Below are 12578 nucleotides of genomic sequence, written 5' to 3'. Positions count from 1 at the left end.
TTGATTTGCACAGTCCCAACAATTGCAATGAAAGCATTAAATGTTCACATTGCACAGTGTAATTTCATTTGACAAGTAAAATGGAAATCTGGCAAATTGTATGACATAGAGCCTGTTGGTCTGATGTCATCAAATTTTTGCCTCAAGTTTCAATCAACTTTGCAGAAATTTATTCTGCAGCGCAGAGCTACACTTACATCTTTTGACCACAAGATGATAGCATTTGCTTCTGAAATGAGCAAAAGCACACAGGTCATTACATTCACAATTTTCACATGTTTTCCAAAACGCTTAGTTAAGTCTAAGCATGGCTCACAAAATAGTTATACCAGTTAAGTAGAGTGTGGACAATTTACTAGAAATCATATTGTTTTTACAACTTATTATGGCAGTTCCACATTTTGTGGGCTATGACTTTAAATTTAATTTTGTGTTCATGCATTTTTTGGAATGAAAGTTCATGCTTGGGAACAGAACACTTGCCATTTCATATTCAAGTGCCAGGATCAGACACTTTCACATGAAATACAACCCAGAGTTAAGGTCCCATTAGTTTGCCCAAATAATACTTGGAATCCCTCCAGTATGGAAACAGGCCATTCAGCCCATCAATTCCACATTGACCCTCTGAAGTGCAGCCTACCCAGACCCACTCTGCTACCCTAACCCCTAACCCTGCAATTCCCATGGCTAATCTACCTTGTCCTTGGACACTGTGGACAATTTAGCATGGGCAATCCGCCTAACCTGCACATCATCTTTGGACTGGGGGAGGAAACCCATGCAGACATGGGGTGAAAGTGCAAACTTCACACTCCGCGTCACCTAAGGGTGAAAATGAACCCAGGTCCTTGGTGCTGTGAGGTAGTATTGCTAACCACTGAGCCACCGTGTTGCCCCTAATGCCATCATGTGCCAATCTCACCCTATAGACAAAAATGTGACATTTTACCTACTGTCCATCCTGTGGCCATCCTGAAATGAGGTTTATTTTTTTAAATTTATTTATCATTTGGATATTATGTGCCACTTGATGTGAATATCACTAGCTAGGTCAACAGTTCTTTGTCACCCCTATTTCCCTTGAAAACGTGGTTTTTGAGTTGGTCTTTTGAACCACTGCAGTCTACATGGTGTGCATAGACCATCAATACTGTAGGAAGGGGTTTCTGTCCAGCTTCACAGACATTTGATACAACTGACTTTCTTGCTCATCCATCAAAGAACCTACTACATTGCACTGGATCTGAACTCACATGTAGGGCAGGTAAGTTAGGCTGATATATTTCTCTTCTTCAGAGACATTAGTGTGCCAGACAGGTTTCTATTTAATGCCAATTGTAAAATTAAAGCTACATTTTCCAGGTCTATTATTTGAACTTAAATTCCACCAGCGCTTGAACATGCACCCAGAGGATTAACCTGCAAATCTGACGAGTGACATTACCACTATGCCACAACCTCCATCTATTTGCCATAATTGATGCCAAATTAGGGAGGGTTTTGAGGTGGGAAAGTCATTCATTTGTGCATTCTCTTATTTTCAAAGTACAGCAGCAGATTTGAATGTATTAGGTTGGCTCCAAAATGACAAGACCAGTAGAAGAACTGTCAAGTGTCACACTGAGGCATACAGAATGTTTATATTATTGTTTTTGTTGAGTTTATTTTCAAACATTCATGTATGTAAATATGTGTGCTACTGGTTAGGTCAGAATTGATGACCAAATGGCAGTTAAGAGTCAACTACATAGCTGTGGATCTGGGCTCATCTGTGGGCCAGACCAAAGTAGGGATGGCAGATTTTCGTCCCAAAAGGACATCAGTGAACTCTTTGTGTTTTTACAATAAATGGCAATGCAGGTCATTCTGCTGGAACACTATAGTTCCTCTGTTCCTCTGCAACTTTGCTCTATGGAAAATCACACCGTAGATGGTTGCTATACAAAATTGCTATACCGTTCAGCAGAAAGCATCCACAAATCGTCAAGTGCGTTATTACCAATTCACGTTGATCAAACAGGCATTATACCAGAATGATCTACAGTTACATGATCAAATTGCTCCTGTCTGCAAATTTTGCCATCATGGAATTCAAATTTAACCTCAGAACATTAGCTTGTGGATCTGGATTATTTGTTTATGATTAGATTCCCTACAGTATGGAAACAGGCCCTTCGGCCCAACAAGTCCACACCAACCCTCCGAAGAGTAACCCACCCAGTCCCATTTCCCTCTGACTAATGCACCTAACACTATAGGCAATTTAGCATGGCCAATTCATCTGACCTGAACACCTTTGGACTATGGGAGGAAACCCACGCAGACACGGGGAGAATATGCCAACTTCATACAGACACTGCCCGAGGCCAGAATTGAACCTGGGACACTGGTGCTGTGAGGCAGCAATGCTAACCATTGAGTCACCATACTGCCCCTTTCTGCAGTGATAGCAGTGACCACTTTAGAGTCAAGATTAGGTGGTGCTGGAAAAGCACAGCAGGTCAGACAGCATCTGAGGAGCAGAAAAATCGACATTTCAGGCAAAAGCCCTTCACCAGGAACCACTTTAGAGTGAACTAATATAAGGATGTTATCATTATCCATAAAGTCACCTGGAATAGGGAAAAGAACAAAAACAACAACAAATAACAACTATAATTGTTTTGAAGTAGATTTCTTCCTCCCACTGATGAGAATGTCTCACCTCTTGAGTATCACCAGTCAAACGGTCAGCAACATGCTGGACTCAGTAGCACCACCAAGAATGGTGGCGACTGCTGGAACTGCAGACTAATGACCTGATGGAGCCTGAAGGAAGCTAAGACCGAAGCTGGAATTAAACTTTACTTATTCAGAGGGCAAGCTCTCAGAAGTTTATCACTCACCAGAGGTCCAGCAATTCCCTGCAAACCAGGAAGTCCCCGATCACCCTTCCTTCCCTAAACAATAGCAGAGATAACAGGATTAGTGGCAGAACATATTCAGGGAGGACAATTACTTGTAATGAGCCATGATGGTATTCCATGTTTTTGATAACAGTGAAAGAAATGTGCAATAATTTGCATTGTTATGTTAAAGACATAAGAATTAGGAGCAGGAATAGACAACTTGGCTAATTTAGATGAAAGTGAGTACAGCAGATGCTGGAGATTACAGTCAAGATTAGAGTGGTGCTGGAAAAGCACAGCAGGTCAGGCAGCAACCGAAGAGCAGGAAAATCAATGCTTTGGGCGAAAGCACTTCATCAGGAAGGGTTTTTGCCTGAATCTTCGATTGTCCTGCTCCTCAGATGCTACCTGACCTGCTGTGCTTTTCCAGCACTTGTAAACTTGGCTAATTTAGCCTACATTCCTATTCGAGATGATCATGATTGATCTTGAGTTAACGCCCATCTCCTTTATTCCCTGAGAGATCAAAAACCTCTCTACTTCAGTCTTGAAATGTATCCTGGTTCAACAATTCCAAAGATTTATAATCCTTTGAAAGAAGAAATTTCTCTTCATTTTAGCCAAGGGAAACACATCTCAGTATGTATTCTGTCAAACCCTTTAATTAATGAAGAGCACCTCTTATTTTTCAAAAGTTCAGACAGTATTCATCCAATTTATTCAGCCTTTCCTCATAAGTCAATCCTCTCATCCAAGGAACCAATCTGGTGAACTGTTGCTTTGAACCATTCATCTAACTGGATCATAACTAAATATTCCATTCTCCTGAATATACTTATTTAACTCCTCCTTAAATGCATTTCCTATTGTCTTACTCATGGTTATCACTCAGAAAACACACAACACAATCTTTTCAAGGATGTCCTGATCTAATTCAAAAGGCTCCCAGCATTAAAATCCTAATTTTACCAGAAAATTGGAAGTTTGTTTTCTGTGCTCGAGATAATGTTACGATTATCACCAATGGCCACCAAATACCATCTGTGGTGTAAATTAAAGACATTTTTGGTGTCCCAGAGAGTGATCAGAGAAGCACCTATCATATAAAAAGAGGCCGTTTTGTCAACACTGCACTGCCATCAAGCCGAATCCCACTTTACAGTATTTTATCTGTAGCCTAGTAGGTGCTTCAAGTGCTTTTCCAAGAATCTTTTCAACATATTCTGTGGGTTTGTGCCTTGATCATCCTTTGAGGCAGAGAGATCAAGTTTCTTACCACACTGTTGAAGAATTTTCTCTCAAAAATGAGGGGGAGTTAAAATGAAACAGGGGATTCAATCACTAGCTACAGTCCTCAATGAAAAATAGAGTCATGGAGGCCTTTGGAAACAGGCCCTTTGGCCCAACCTGACCATGCTGCCCAGTTTTTACAATAAAACTAATCACATTTGCCTGCATTTGGTCTATATCCTTCCATGGCGAAAGTGAGGACTGCAGATTCTAGAGATTAGAATTGAGAGTGTGTTGCTGGAAAAACACAGCAGGTCAAGCAGCATCCATGGATCAGAAGAGTCAAAGTTTTGAGCAAAAGCCCTTCATCAGGAATGATGCAGGGCTTTTGCCCATATCCTTTCATACCTAACCCATCCATGTACTTGTTTAAATGTTTCTTAAATGATAAAATTGTGCTTGCTTCCATCATTACCAATGGCAGACCATTCCAGATACTCACCACCTTCTGAAAATTGCCCCTCTGGATCCTTTTGTGTCTTTCTGCTCTCACCTTGAACCTATGCCCTCTAGTTTTAGACTCCCCTACCAGGGGGGAAGCTGTTGGCTATTGAGCTTATCTATGCCTTTCATGATTTTATAGACGTCTATCAGATCACCCCTCAGTCTCTTACCCTCCACCTATCCAACTCTCCATATAGCTCAAACTTTCCAGTCCAGGTTACATCCTGGTCAATCTTTTCTGCACTCTTTCTAGTTTAATAATGCACTTTCTATCGTAGAGTAACCAGAACTACACACAGTACTCCAAACGTGTCCTCACCAAAGTCTTGTACAGCTGCAACAAGACATTCCAACTCATTTACTCAATACTCTAACTGATGAAAACAAGCATGCTGAAAACCTTCTTCACCACCCTATTTACCTGTGACTCTATTTTCAAGGAGCAATTAACTTGTAGTCCTAAATCTCTTTGTTCTATAACACTCCCCAGGGCCCTATCCCCTGATTGTGTAAGCCCTGCCCTGGTTTGACCCACCAAAATGCAACACCATGCATTTATCTAAATTAAACTCTAACTGCCATTCACTAGCCCACTGGCCCAGTTGATCAAAGTATCACTGTATTCCCAGGTAACCTTCGTCACTGTCCACTATACCACCAATCGCAATCTCATTCACAAACTTACTAATCATACCTCCTAAACTATTATCCAAATCATTTATATAAATGATGAGAAACAGTGGAACCAGCACTGATCCCTGTGGCACATCGCTTGTCACAGGCCTCAGTCTCACAAGTAACTCTATACCAGACTCTGTTTTCTACCATCAAACCAATTTTGTTTTAAATTGGCTAGCTCTCCCTGGATCCCATGAGATTTAACCTTACTCAACCATCTACCAAGTGGTACCTTGTCAAAGGCCTTGCTAAAGTCCATGTAGATAACATCGATCACACTGCCCTCATCTACTTTCTTGATCACCCCTATAAAAAACTCAAATTCATGAGACACGATTTTCCACTCACAAAACCACGCTGATTATCCCAAATGAGTCCTTGCCTCTCCAAATACCGATAGATCCTATCTCTCAGAATCCCCTCAGGCATTAGGCTCACCTGACTGCATTCCCAGGCATTCCCCTGCAGCCTTTCTTAAACAGTGGCACATTAGCCACCCTCCAATGTTCAGACACTTCACCCATGGCTGTCAAAAATACAAATATTTCCCTTAGGGACCGCACAATTTCCTCCCTAACCTCCCACAAAGTCCTGCAATACACTTCATCAGGTCCTGAGGATTTATCTACCTTAATGCATTTTAAAACTTCCAGCACTACTACTTTTGTAATGTGGAATTTCTTCAAGACATCATTGTTTATTGTAACAACTTCCCTCACATTCATGCTTTTCTCGATAGCAAATACTCATGAGACATATTCAGTTAGGATCTCACCCATCTCTTGTGGTTCTGCATATCATTTTAATCTTTAAGAGGCTTAATTCTCTCCCTCGCTCCTCTTTTCTCCTTCATGTACTTATAGAATCTCTTTGGGTTCTCTAACACCTTATCTGCCAAAGCCACTTCATGCTCCCTTTTAGCCATCCTGATTTCTCCCTTAAGTGTACTTTGACACCCTCTATACTCCTCATGGAATTCACTGACAAGTCACATGACTCCTTTTTCCTGACCAGGGCCTCAATAACTAGTCATCCAGAGTTCCCTACTTCTGCCAGCCTTATCATTCACCCTAACAGGAACATGATGGCCCTGAACCCTTATTAACTCACTTTGAAAGCCTTCTACTTACTAGATTAGATTCCCTACATTATGGAAATAGGCCCTTCTACCCAACAAGTCCACGCCAACCCTTCAAAGCGTAACTCACCCAGACCCAGTCCCTTCCTCTATATTTACCCCTGACTAATGCACCTAACCTACATATCCCTGAACACTACCGGTAATTTGGGATGGTCAACTCACCTAACCTGCACATCTTTGGACTGTGGGAGGAAACTGGAGCACCTGGAGGAAACTCACGCAGACATGGGGAGAATGTACAAACTCCACACTGACAGTCATCCGAGGCTGAAGTTGAACCCTGGTCCCTGGCGCTATGAGGCAGCAGTGCTAACCAGTGAGCCACTGTTCCACCTACTAGATGTCCCTTTGCCTGCAAACAGCCTTTCCCAATCAACTTTCTAAAGTTCCTGTCCAAGACCATCAAAATTGGACTTGCCCCAGTTTAGAACTTTAGCTTGTGAATCAGACCTATCCTCTTCCATAACCAGTTTAAAAGGAATGGAATTATAGTCACTGGTCCCAAAATGCTCCCCCATTAACACTTCTGTCACTTGCCCTGTCTTGTTTCCCAACAGGAGGCTTTGGCCCTTCCCTAGTAGGGCCATCTACATACTGCGTAAGAAATTCTTCCTAAACACACTTCTCAAATTTCTCTCTAGCCAAGCACTTAACACTGTGGCAGTCCCAGTCAATGTCAGGAAGGTTAAAATTCCCTACTATTACAACTCTATTATTCCTGCAGCTATCTGCAATCTCCTGCCACCAGAATACGATGTTATGAAAGTGATCGCCACTTGTTTTTCTCAGTTCTACACATGTAGATTCAGCTCTCAGTACTGCCTTCTCTCCTGCCTATAGCATCTTACCCCAGAACATTTGTTACAGTCCCTCGTTCAACCATGTTTCTGTAATAGCTAAAATATTCCAGTCCCTTGTACCCATTCATGCCCCGAATTCATTTGCCTTACCAGTCAGGCCTCTTGCACTGAAATAAATGTAGTTTAACCCAGACTTCCCTTGCTTTCTGCTGTAGTCTTGTCTGTCCTTTCCAATACTGGGGTTACCAACACAGCCTTTACTATTTAAGTTGCTCTCATTAACTTCTGTACTGTCCTCAACCTTTTCTTTTGTCCCCTTACTGCTTTGGCTCCACTCCCCACCTTGCCAGAGTAGGACAGCATTGTGCAGGGTTTCAAAAGAAAGGGAATGTTGACCAGATGGCAAGAAAAAGCGACATAACATAGGAAATATGTTAAAGGGTTGAGTTTGTGAATCAGAGAGATCATGGAGAAACTTTGAGCAATTCTGAAGACATAAAACTGACCGATTAGTAATGATCAACCGTTACAATCAGGGTCTCTGTCTCATTAATTTGGAATTGTAAGACCAATAATGGAACGACAATCAGTTGTTTAGCAACTTGACAACTGTTATGTAACAACTTAAACTAATCTTTATGACATAATCAGTGGCAAGAAAAAGGATGTAACAATCATTCTCGTGGAGATATCAGTCTGGATAACAGGATTTTAATAAAAGCAAATTACTGCGGATGCAGGAATCTGAAACCAAAAGAGAAAATAAGGGTCAGTTAGACTCGAAACGTCAGCTCTTTTCTCTCCTCACAGGATTTTAATTTTGATTTTAATTGTACAGTTGGCTTCAAAGACATATTGTCAGAATATAATTTTCCTCAAAATCTACTAATGATTTATGATTGTAGACTCAACATTAAGTGAACCTTTTCGAAGGTATAAATCATGATCACAAGAACTGACTGCTGCTTGCTGAGTCATTGTATTTTCACTGGTGATAAAGATTTGTGTACAGCATTTGCACTGGCATGGACTGAATTTTTTTAAAAAGAGAATCCATCTAGTGTGTAAACAGGCCATTCAGCCCAACAAGTACACACCAACCCTCCAAAGCATAACCCACCCAGATCCACTCTCCCACCACTCTACATTTACCCTTGACTAATACACATAACTGACACATCCTTGAATACTATGGGCAATTTAGCATGGCTACTTAACCTAAACTGCACATCTTTGGACTGTGGGAAGAAACCCACACAAATGCAGGGAGAAGGTGCAAACTTCACACACAGTCGCGCAAGGCTGGAATCAAACCCAGGTCCCTGGCACTGTGAGGCAGCAGTGCTAACCACTGAGCCACCGTGCCACCCAATTTTGGATTGCTATTTTTGAGCAGTACAGTTTACGCAAATCTATGTAGTTCTATTATTAATCTTTAAATCTGACGAAGCTTGATGCCATTCATTTTTAAAACTTTCCGCTCTCAATTTTTCACCTCCAAAGGTCAACTTCAGTTGAGGTCCTGATGTATGATGCGGTGTCATCTTGGCCAAGTGTAGCCAGTAAATGCAGGATCAAAGGTAATGGAAGCAAATACAAATTGGGAATAAATCGGGCCAATTTTAATTTAAAAATTCTTATTCACATCAAGCCTTTCAAATTCTTGACCACGTAAGCCTGGTCAAAACCACTAGCCCATAAGTCTACAGTGGGAGAGTAATTATTTAAAAGTCACGTTGCTGCTGGGGTCTCACTGGATTTTATTTATTCATGGGATGTGGGAGTCTAACATTTCTTCCCCATTCCCAGTTCTCTAATGGAGCAGGTAGTGTCGAGCTACCTTCATGAACCACTGCAATTCTTGGGATGTAGGCAAGTTAAGTATGTAAGGTAGCTTGCTGAGCTGGAAGGTTTGTTTTCAGACATCAAGGTAACATCATCAGTGAGAGTCTTCAGTGAAGCGCTGATGGTAGGTCCCGCCTCTCTATCTATAGGTCTTGGTTTCTTAAGATGATAGGATCGAAGTTGATGTGTTTATTGATGAAGTCCTGGTTAGAATACCATGCCTCTATGAATTCTCATGTGTCTTGTTTTGCCTGTCCTAGGCTGTGTGTGTTTTGGAAGCGAGTTTTATAACTTGACCCAGTGACAGCAAAGAAATGGCAATATAATTCCAAGGCAGGGTTGTTTGCGGCTGGGTGGCAAACTTGCAGGAGGTGGTGCCTCTGCTCCCTTTTTCCATCAGGGTGGTAGAAGTCTGTGTTGAAGGAGACTAGTTGAATATCCTTTACTTTCTACTTACTGTTCTCACTGTGGATCAATTGTGTTGGAAAGGGTTGGGGTGGGAGCAGGGGGCAGTTTTGGTGGGTTGGGGGCAGGGGGCTGAGTTGGATGGGGTTCGGGGAAGGGGAGGCGGTGTTGGACAGGGTTGGGGCAGGGGCAGGGCACGGTGTTGGATGGGGTTGGGAGGGTGGTGTTGGACAGGGTTGGAGGTGGGTGGGGATGCGATGTTGGACAAGGTTAAGGGCGGGCAGGGGCAGTGTTGGGGGACATTGGGAGGGCGGTGTTGGATGGGGTTCGGGGGCGGGCAGGTGCGCGCGGGTGGTGTGCTGCTGCCTAGCCACCAGGACGGGGAGTGGACTTAACTGTAAACTCCAAGCCTGAGAGGAAAGACATGGAATCGATTAATCGAATAACCAATTAGCCAAACAAAATAGTGCCCACCCATCTCGTTTGGATAATCGAGTTTCCTCTGTATCTTGTAGATGGTTGCCAGGTGATTAATCGAGTTTCCTCTGTATCTTGTAGATGGTTGCCAGGTGATGAGTCACTCTCAATGCACAACTCCCAATGTCTGACTTTCTCTTTTAACCACAGTATTTAGATGGCGGGTCCAGTTCAGTTTCTGGTTGAGAATGGTTCTTGGCATTAAACTAAGTTGATTAGGGGATGGGTATGCAAGTGTAGAGGACACCAGCCCTGATGTTTTTGAGTTGATGGCAAGAAAACAGTTTCTAAAGTTTATCTTACTGGGCATTTCTACCATATTCCTGCAAGTTTAGCCTGATGGCCTTGAGTAAGCTTTACATGTTCAGGAGTGAGGCACAGCCCAGGTGACTATATTTCTGGGATTTTGGAGAATTTGTGAATTCGATACAGAGAATAAGAAGTGCCTTACAATGTTTTTTTGGTACATGGTTTGTAAGGCTTTTAGTTTTTACCTGGATAAATCAAAGCCCAGGATTAGGGGCCCAGCTGAAAACAAAGTGTGACATCAGAGGAAAATCATAAGTTTTTGTTTGGTAATAGCTACTAATTTGACTATGTATTGTAAGTTATTTTCAAATTAAAAGTAAATTAGGAATATTTTACAGATGTAAAACAAAAAGACCAGTAGGAAAAAAAAACAAATTAAGAAGTAAATAAAATAGAGTTACAGTGACAGCTGATGTGCTGTATCTGCGTGATGCAGTTGCTGGTGGATCCCATTGTTGTTCATAGTGACCACATCTGAGCAATCTGGCTGGTTGAGAAAGTCGGCCCAGTGTCAGTGTCAATCAGCTGATGTCGGAGCATCGAATGCTGTGATACCTGAGGGGGTGGGTGAGATCTGAATGCTATGTTTCAGGAAATAGTCACACCGTTTAGATGAATTACTTAAATTTGGTCAGTGAACTGCGACAGGAGAGTGTGACGACAAGGATCAGCCCTTGATCTCATATAACAGGTTTGCGATTCTTGCTCCCCATTTGGTGATTGGAGGGGACTTTTAAAAAAAAATCATTCCTGGGATGAGGGCACCACGGGCTAAACCAGTATTTGTTGCCCATCTCTAATTGCCCAGAGGGTAATTAAGAGTCAACCACATTTGCTTTCAGTCTGAAGTCACATGTAGGCCAGACCAGGTAAGGATGATAATTTCCTTCCTTCAAAAAAACAACATAGGCTTTTTTGAGAATTGGCAACTGTTTCACGGTTATCTTAATTCCAGAATTTTATTGAATTCAAATTCCATCACCTACCATGATGGAATTTGAACCTGGATTCCCAAAGCATTACCTGTGTCTCTGGATTGACAGGCCAGCGACAAACCACTAGGACATTACCTTCCCAAATATAGGGAGGATGAGCAAACTGAACATAACATTGTGGTCCAGAGAGCCATTCCAGAGAGCATGGAAAAGAGAAATATATCTGAAGTCAGGTTAATAAAACCAGGGGAATAGACTCTATTAGTACTCTCTGTAGCCAGGATCTAGAGTCCCATTATTGTGCTGCCTGTTTCATGACTGGATTCCAGACATCTCTTCCAGGCTGCAGAGGAACTTGGGAGTGGGAGAGGAAAATTCCAGTTGTTGTGGTCCAGGCAGGTACAAACAATATAGGCAGAACAAGAAAAGAGGTTTTGCTGAGGGATTATGAGAAACTAGGGGCTAAATTAGCAAGGACAACCAAAAAGGTAATAATCTCCAGGTTACTATCTGAGCCACTAGCTAACTGGCACTGGCTCAACAAGATTAAAGAGGTCAACATATGGCTCAAAGTCTGGTTTACCAGAAATAGGTTTGAATTCATGGGATACTGACACCAGTACTGGGGAAGGAGGGAACTGTTCCAGTGGGATGGTCTTCACCTGGATCATGCTGGGACGAAAGTCCTGATGACTTAGATAACTAGGCCTGCATATCGGTCTTTAAACAAAATAGTGGTGGGAGAGCGGGGCAGGGGTTGGGTAGAGAGGGGGTCCTTTCATGGAAAATTTGAAAATCAAAGGAAAAAGGGAAGGTTGGACTGCAGGTTAATGAGATACTGATTGTTACTAGAAAATACCATAGAAACCTAAAACTCAAAATGCAACAAACATAAAAGCTTTATATCTTAATGCATGATTTGGAGATGCCGGTGTTTGACTGGGGTGTACAAAGTTAAAAATCACACAACACCAGGTTATAGTCCAACAGGTTTAATTGAAAGCACACTAGCTTTCGGAGAAACACTCCTTCATCAGGTGATAGTGGAGGGCTCGATCGTAACACAGAATTTATAGCAAAAATTTACAGTGTGATGTAACTGAAATTATACATTGAAACATTGATTGTCTGTTAAGCCTTTCATCTGTTAGAGTACAGTAATAGATTCACTTCTTTCATGTGTAAATCACAAGACCTTTTTAAAAAAAAGTTGCATTCTCGGGTTAGCTGTTAACAATGGAGATAGCTGGACAATATGTTGAAGGTGTTAGCCCCCTGTGTTCTCTGTCTATGCCATGATGTTTAGATTGATTCTAATCTAAAATGTGAGATAACGGAGTTTTACATAAATTCATGCAGTTTT

The 12578-nt window shown here is 41.9% G+C and overlaps 1 protein-coding gene across 1 annotated transcript in view; it reads right to left on the bottom strand.

Annotated features, from left to right (window-relative positions):
* col22a1 (collagen, type XXII, alpha 1) overlaps window positions 1-12578 on the bottom strand; it is a 285704-nt gene that overhangs the window by 92245 nt on the left and 180881 nt on the right. The window contains exon 23 of the mRNA XM_072569542.1: window positions 2889-2942. Within this exon, the coding sequence (XP_072425643.1) occupies window positions 2889-2942 (54 nt within the window). The remainder of the gene's footprint in view (window positions 1-2888; window positions 2943-12578) is intronic.

This window comes from Chiloscyllium punctatum, chromosome 5 (assembly GCF_047496795.1).
Source record: "Chiloscyllium punctatum isolate Juve2018m chromosome 5, sChiPun1.3, whole genome shotgun sequence".
Classification (NCBI taxonomy): Eukaryota; Metazoa; Chordata; class Chondrichthyes; order Orectolobiformes; family Hemiscylliidae; genus Chiloscyllium; species Chiloscyllium punctatum.
The sequence above is the reverse complement of the archived record's forward strand: the minus strand, read 5'-3'. Positions and strand labels throughout refer to the sequence as shown.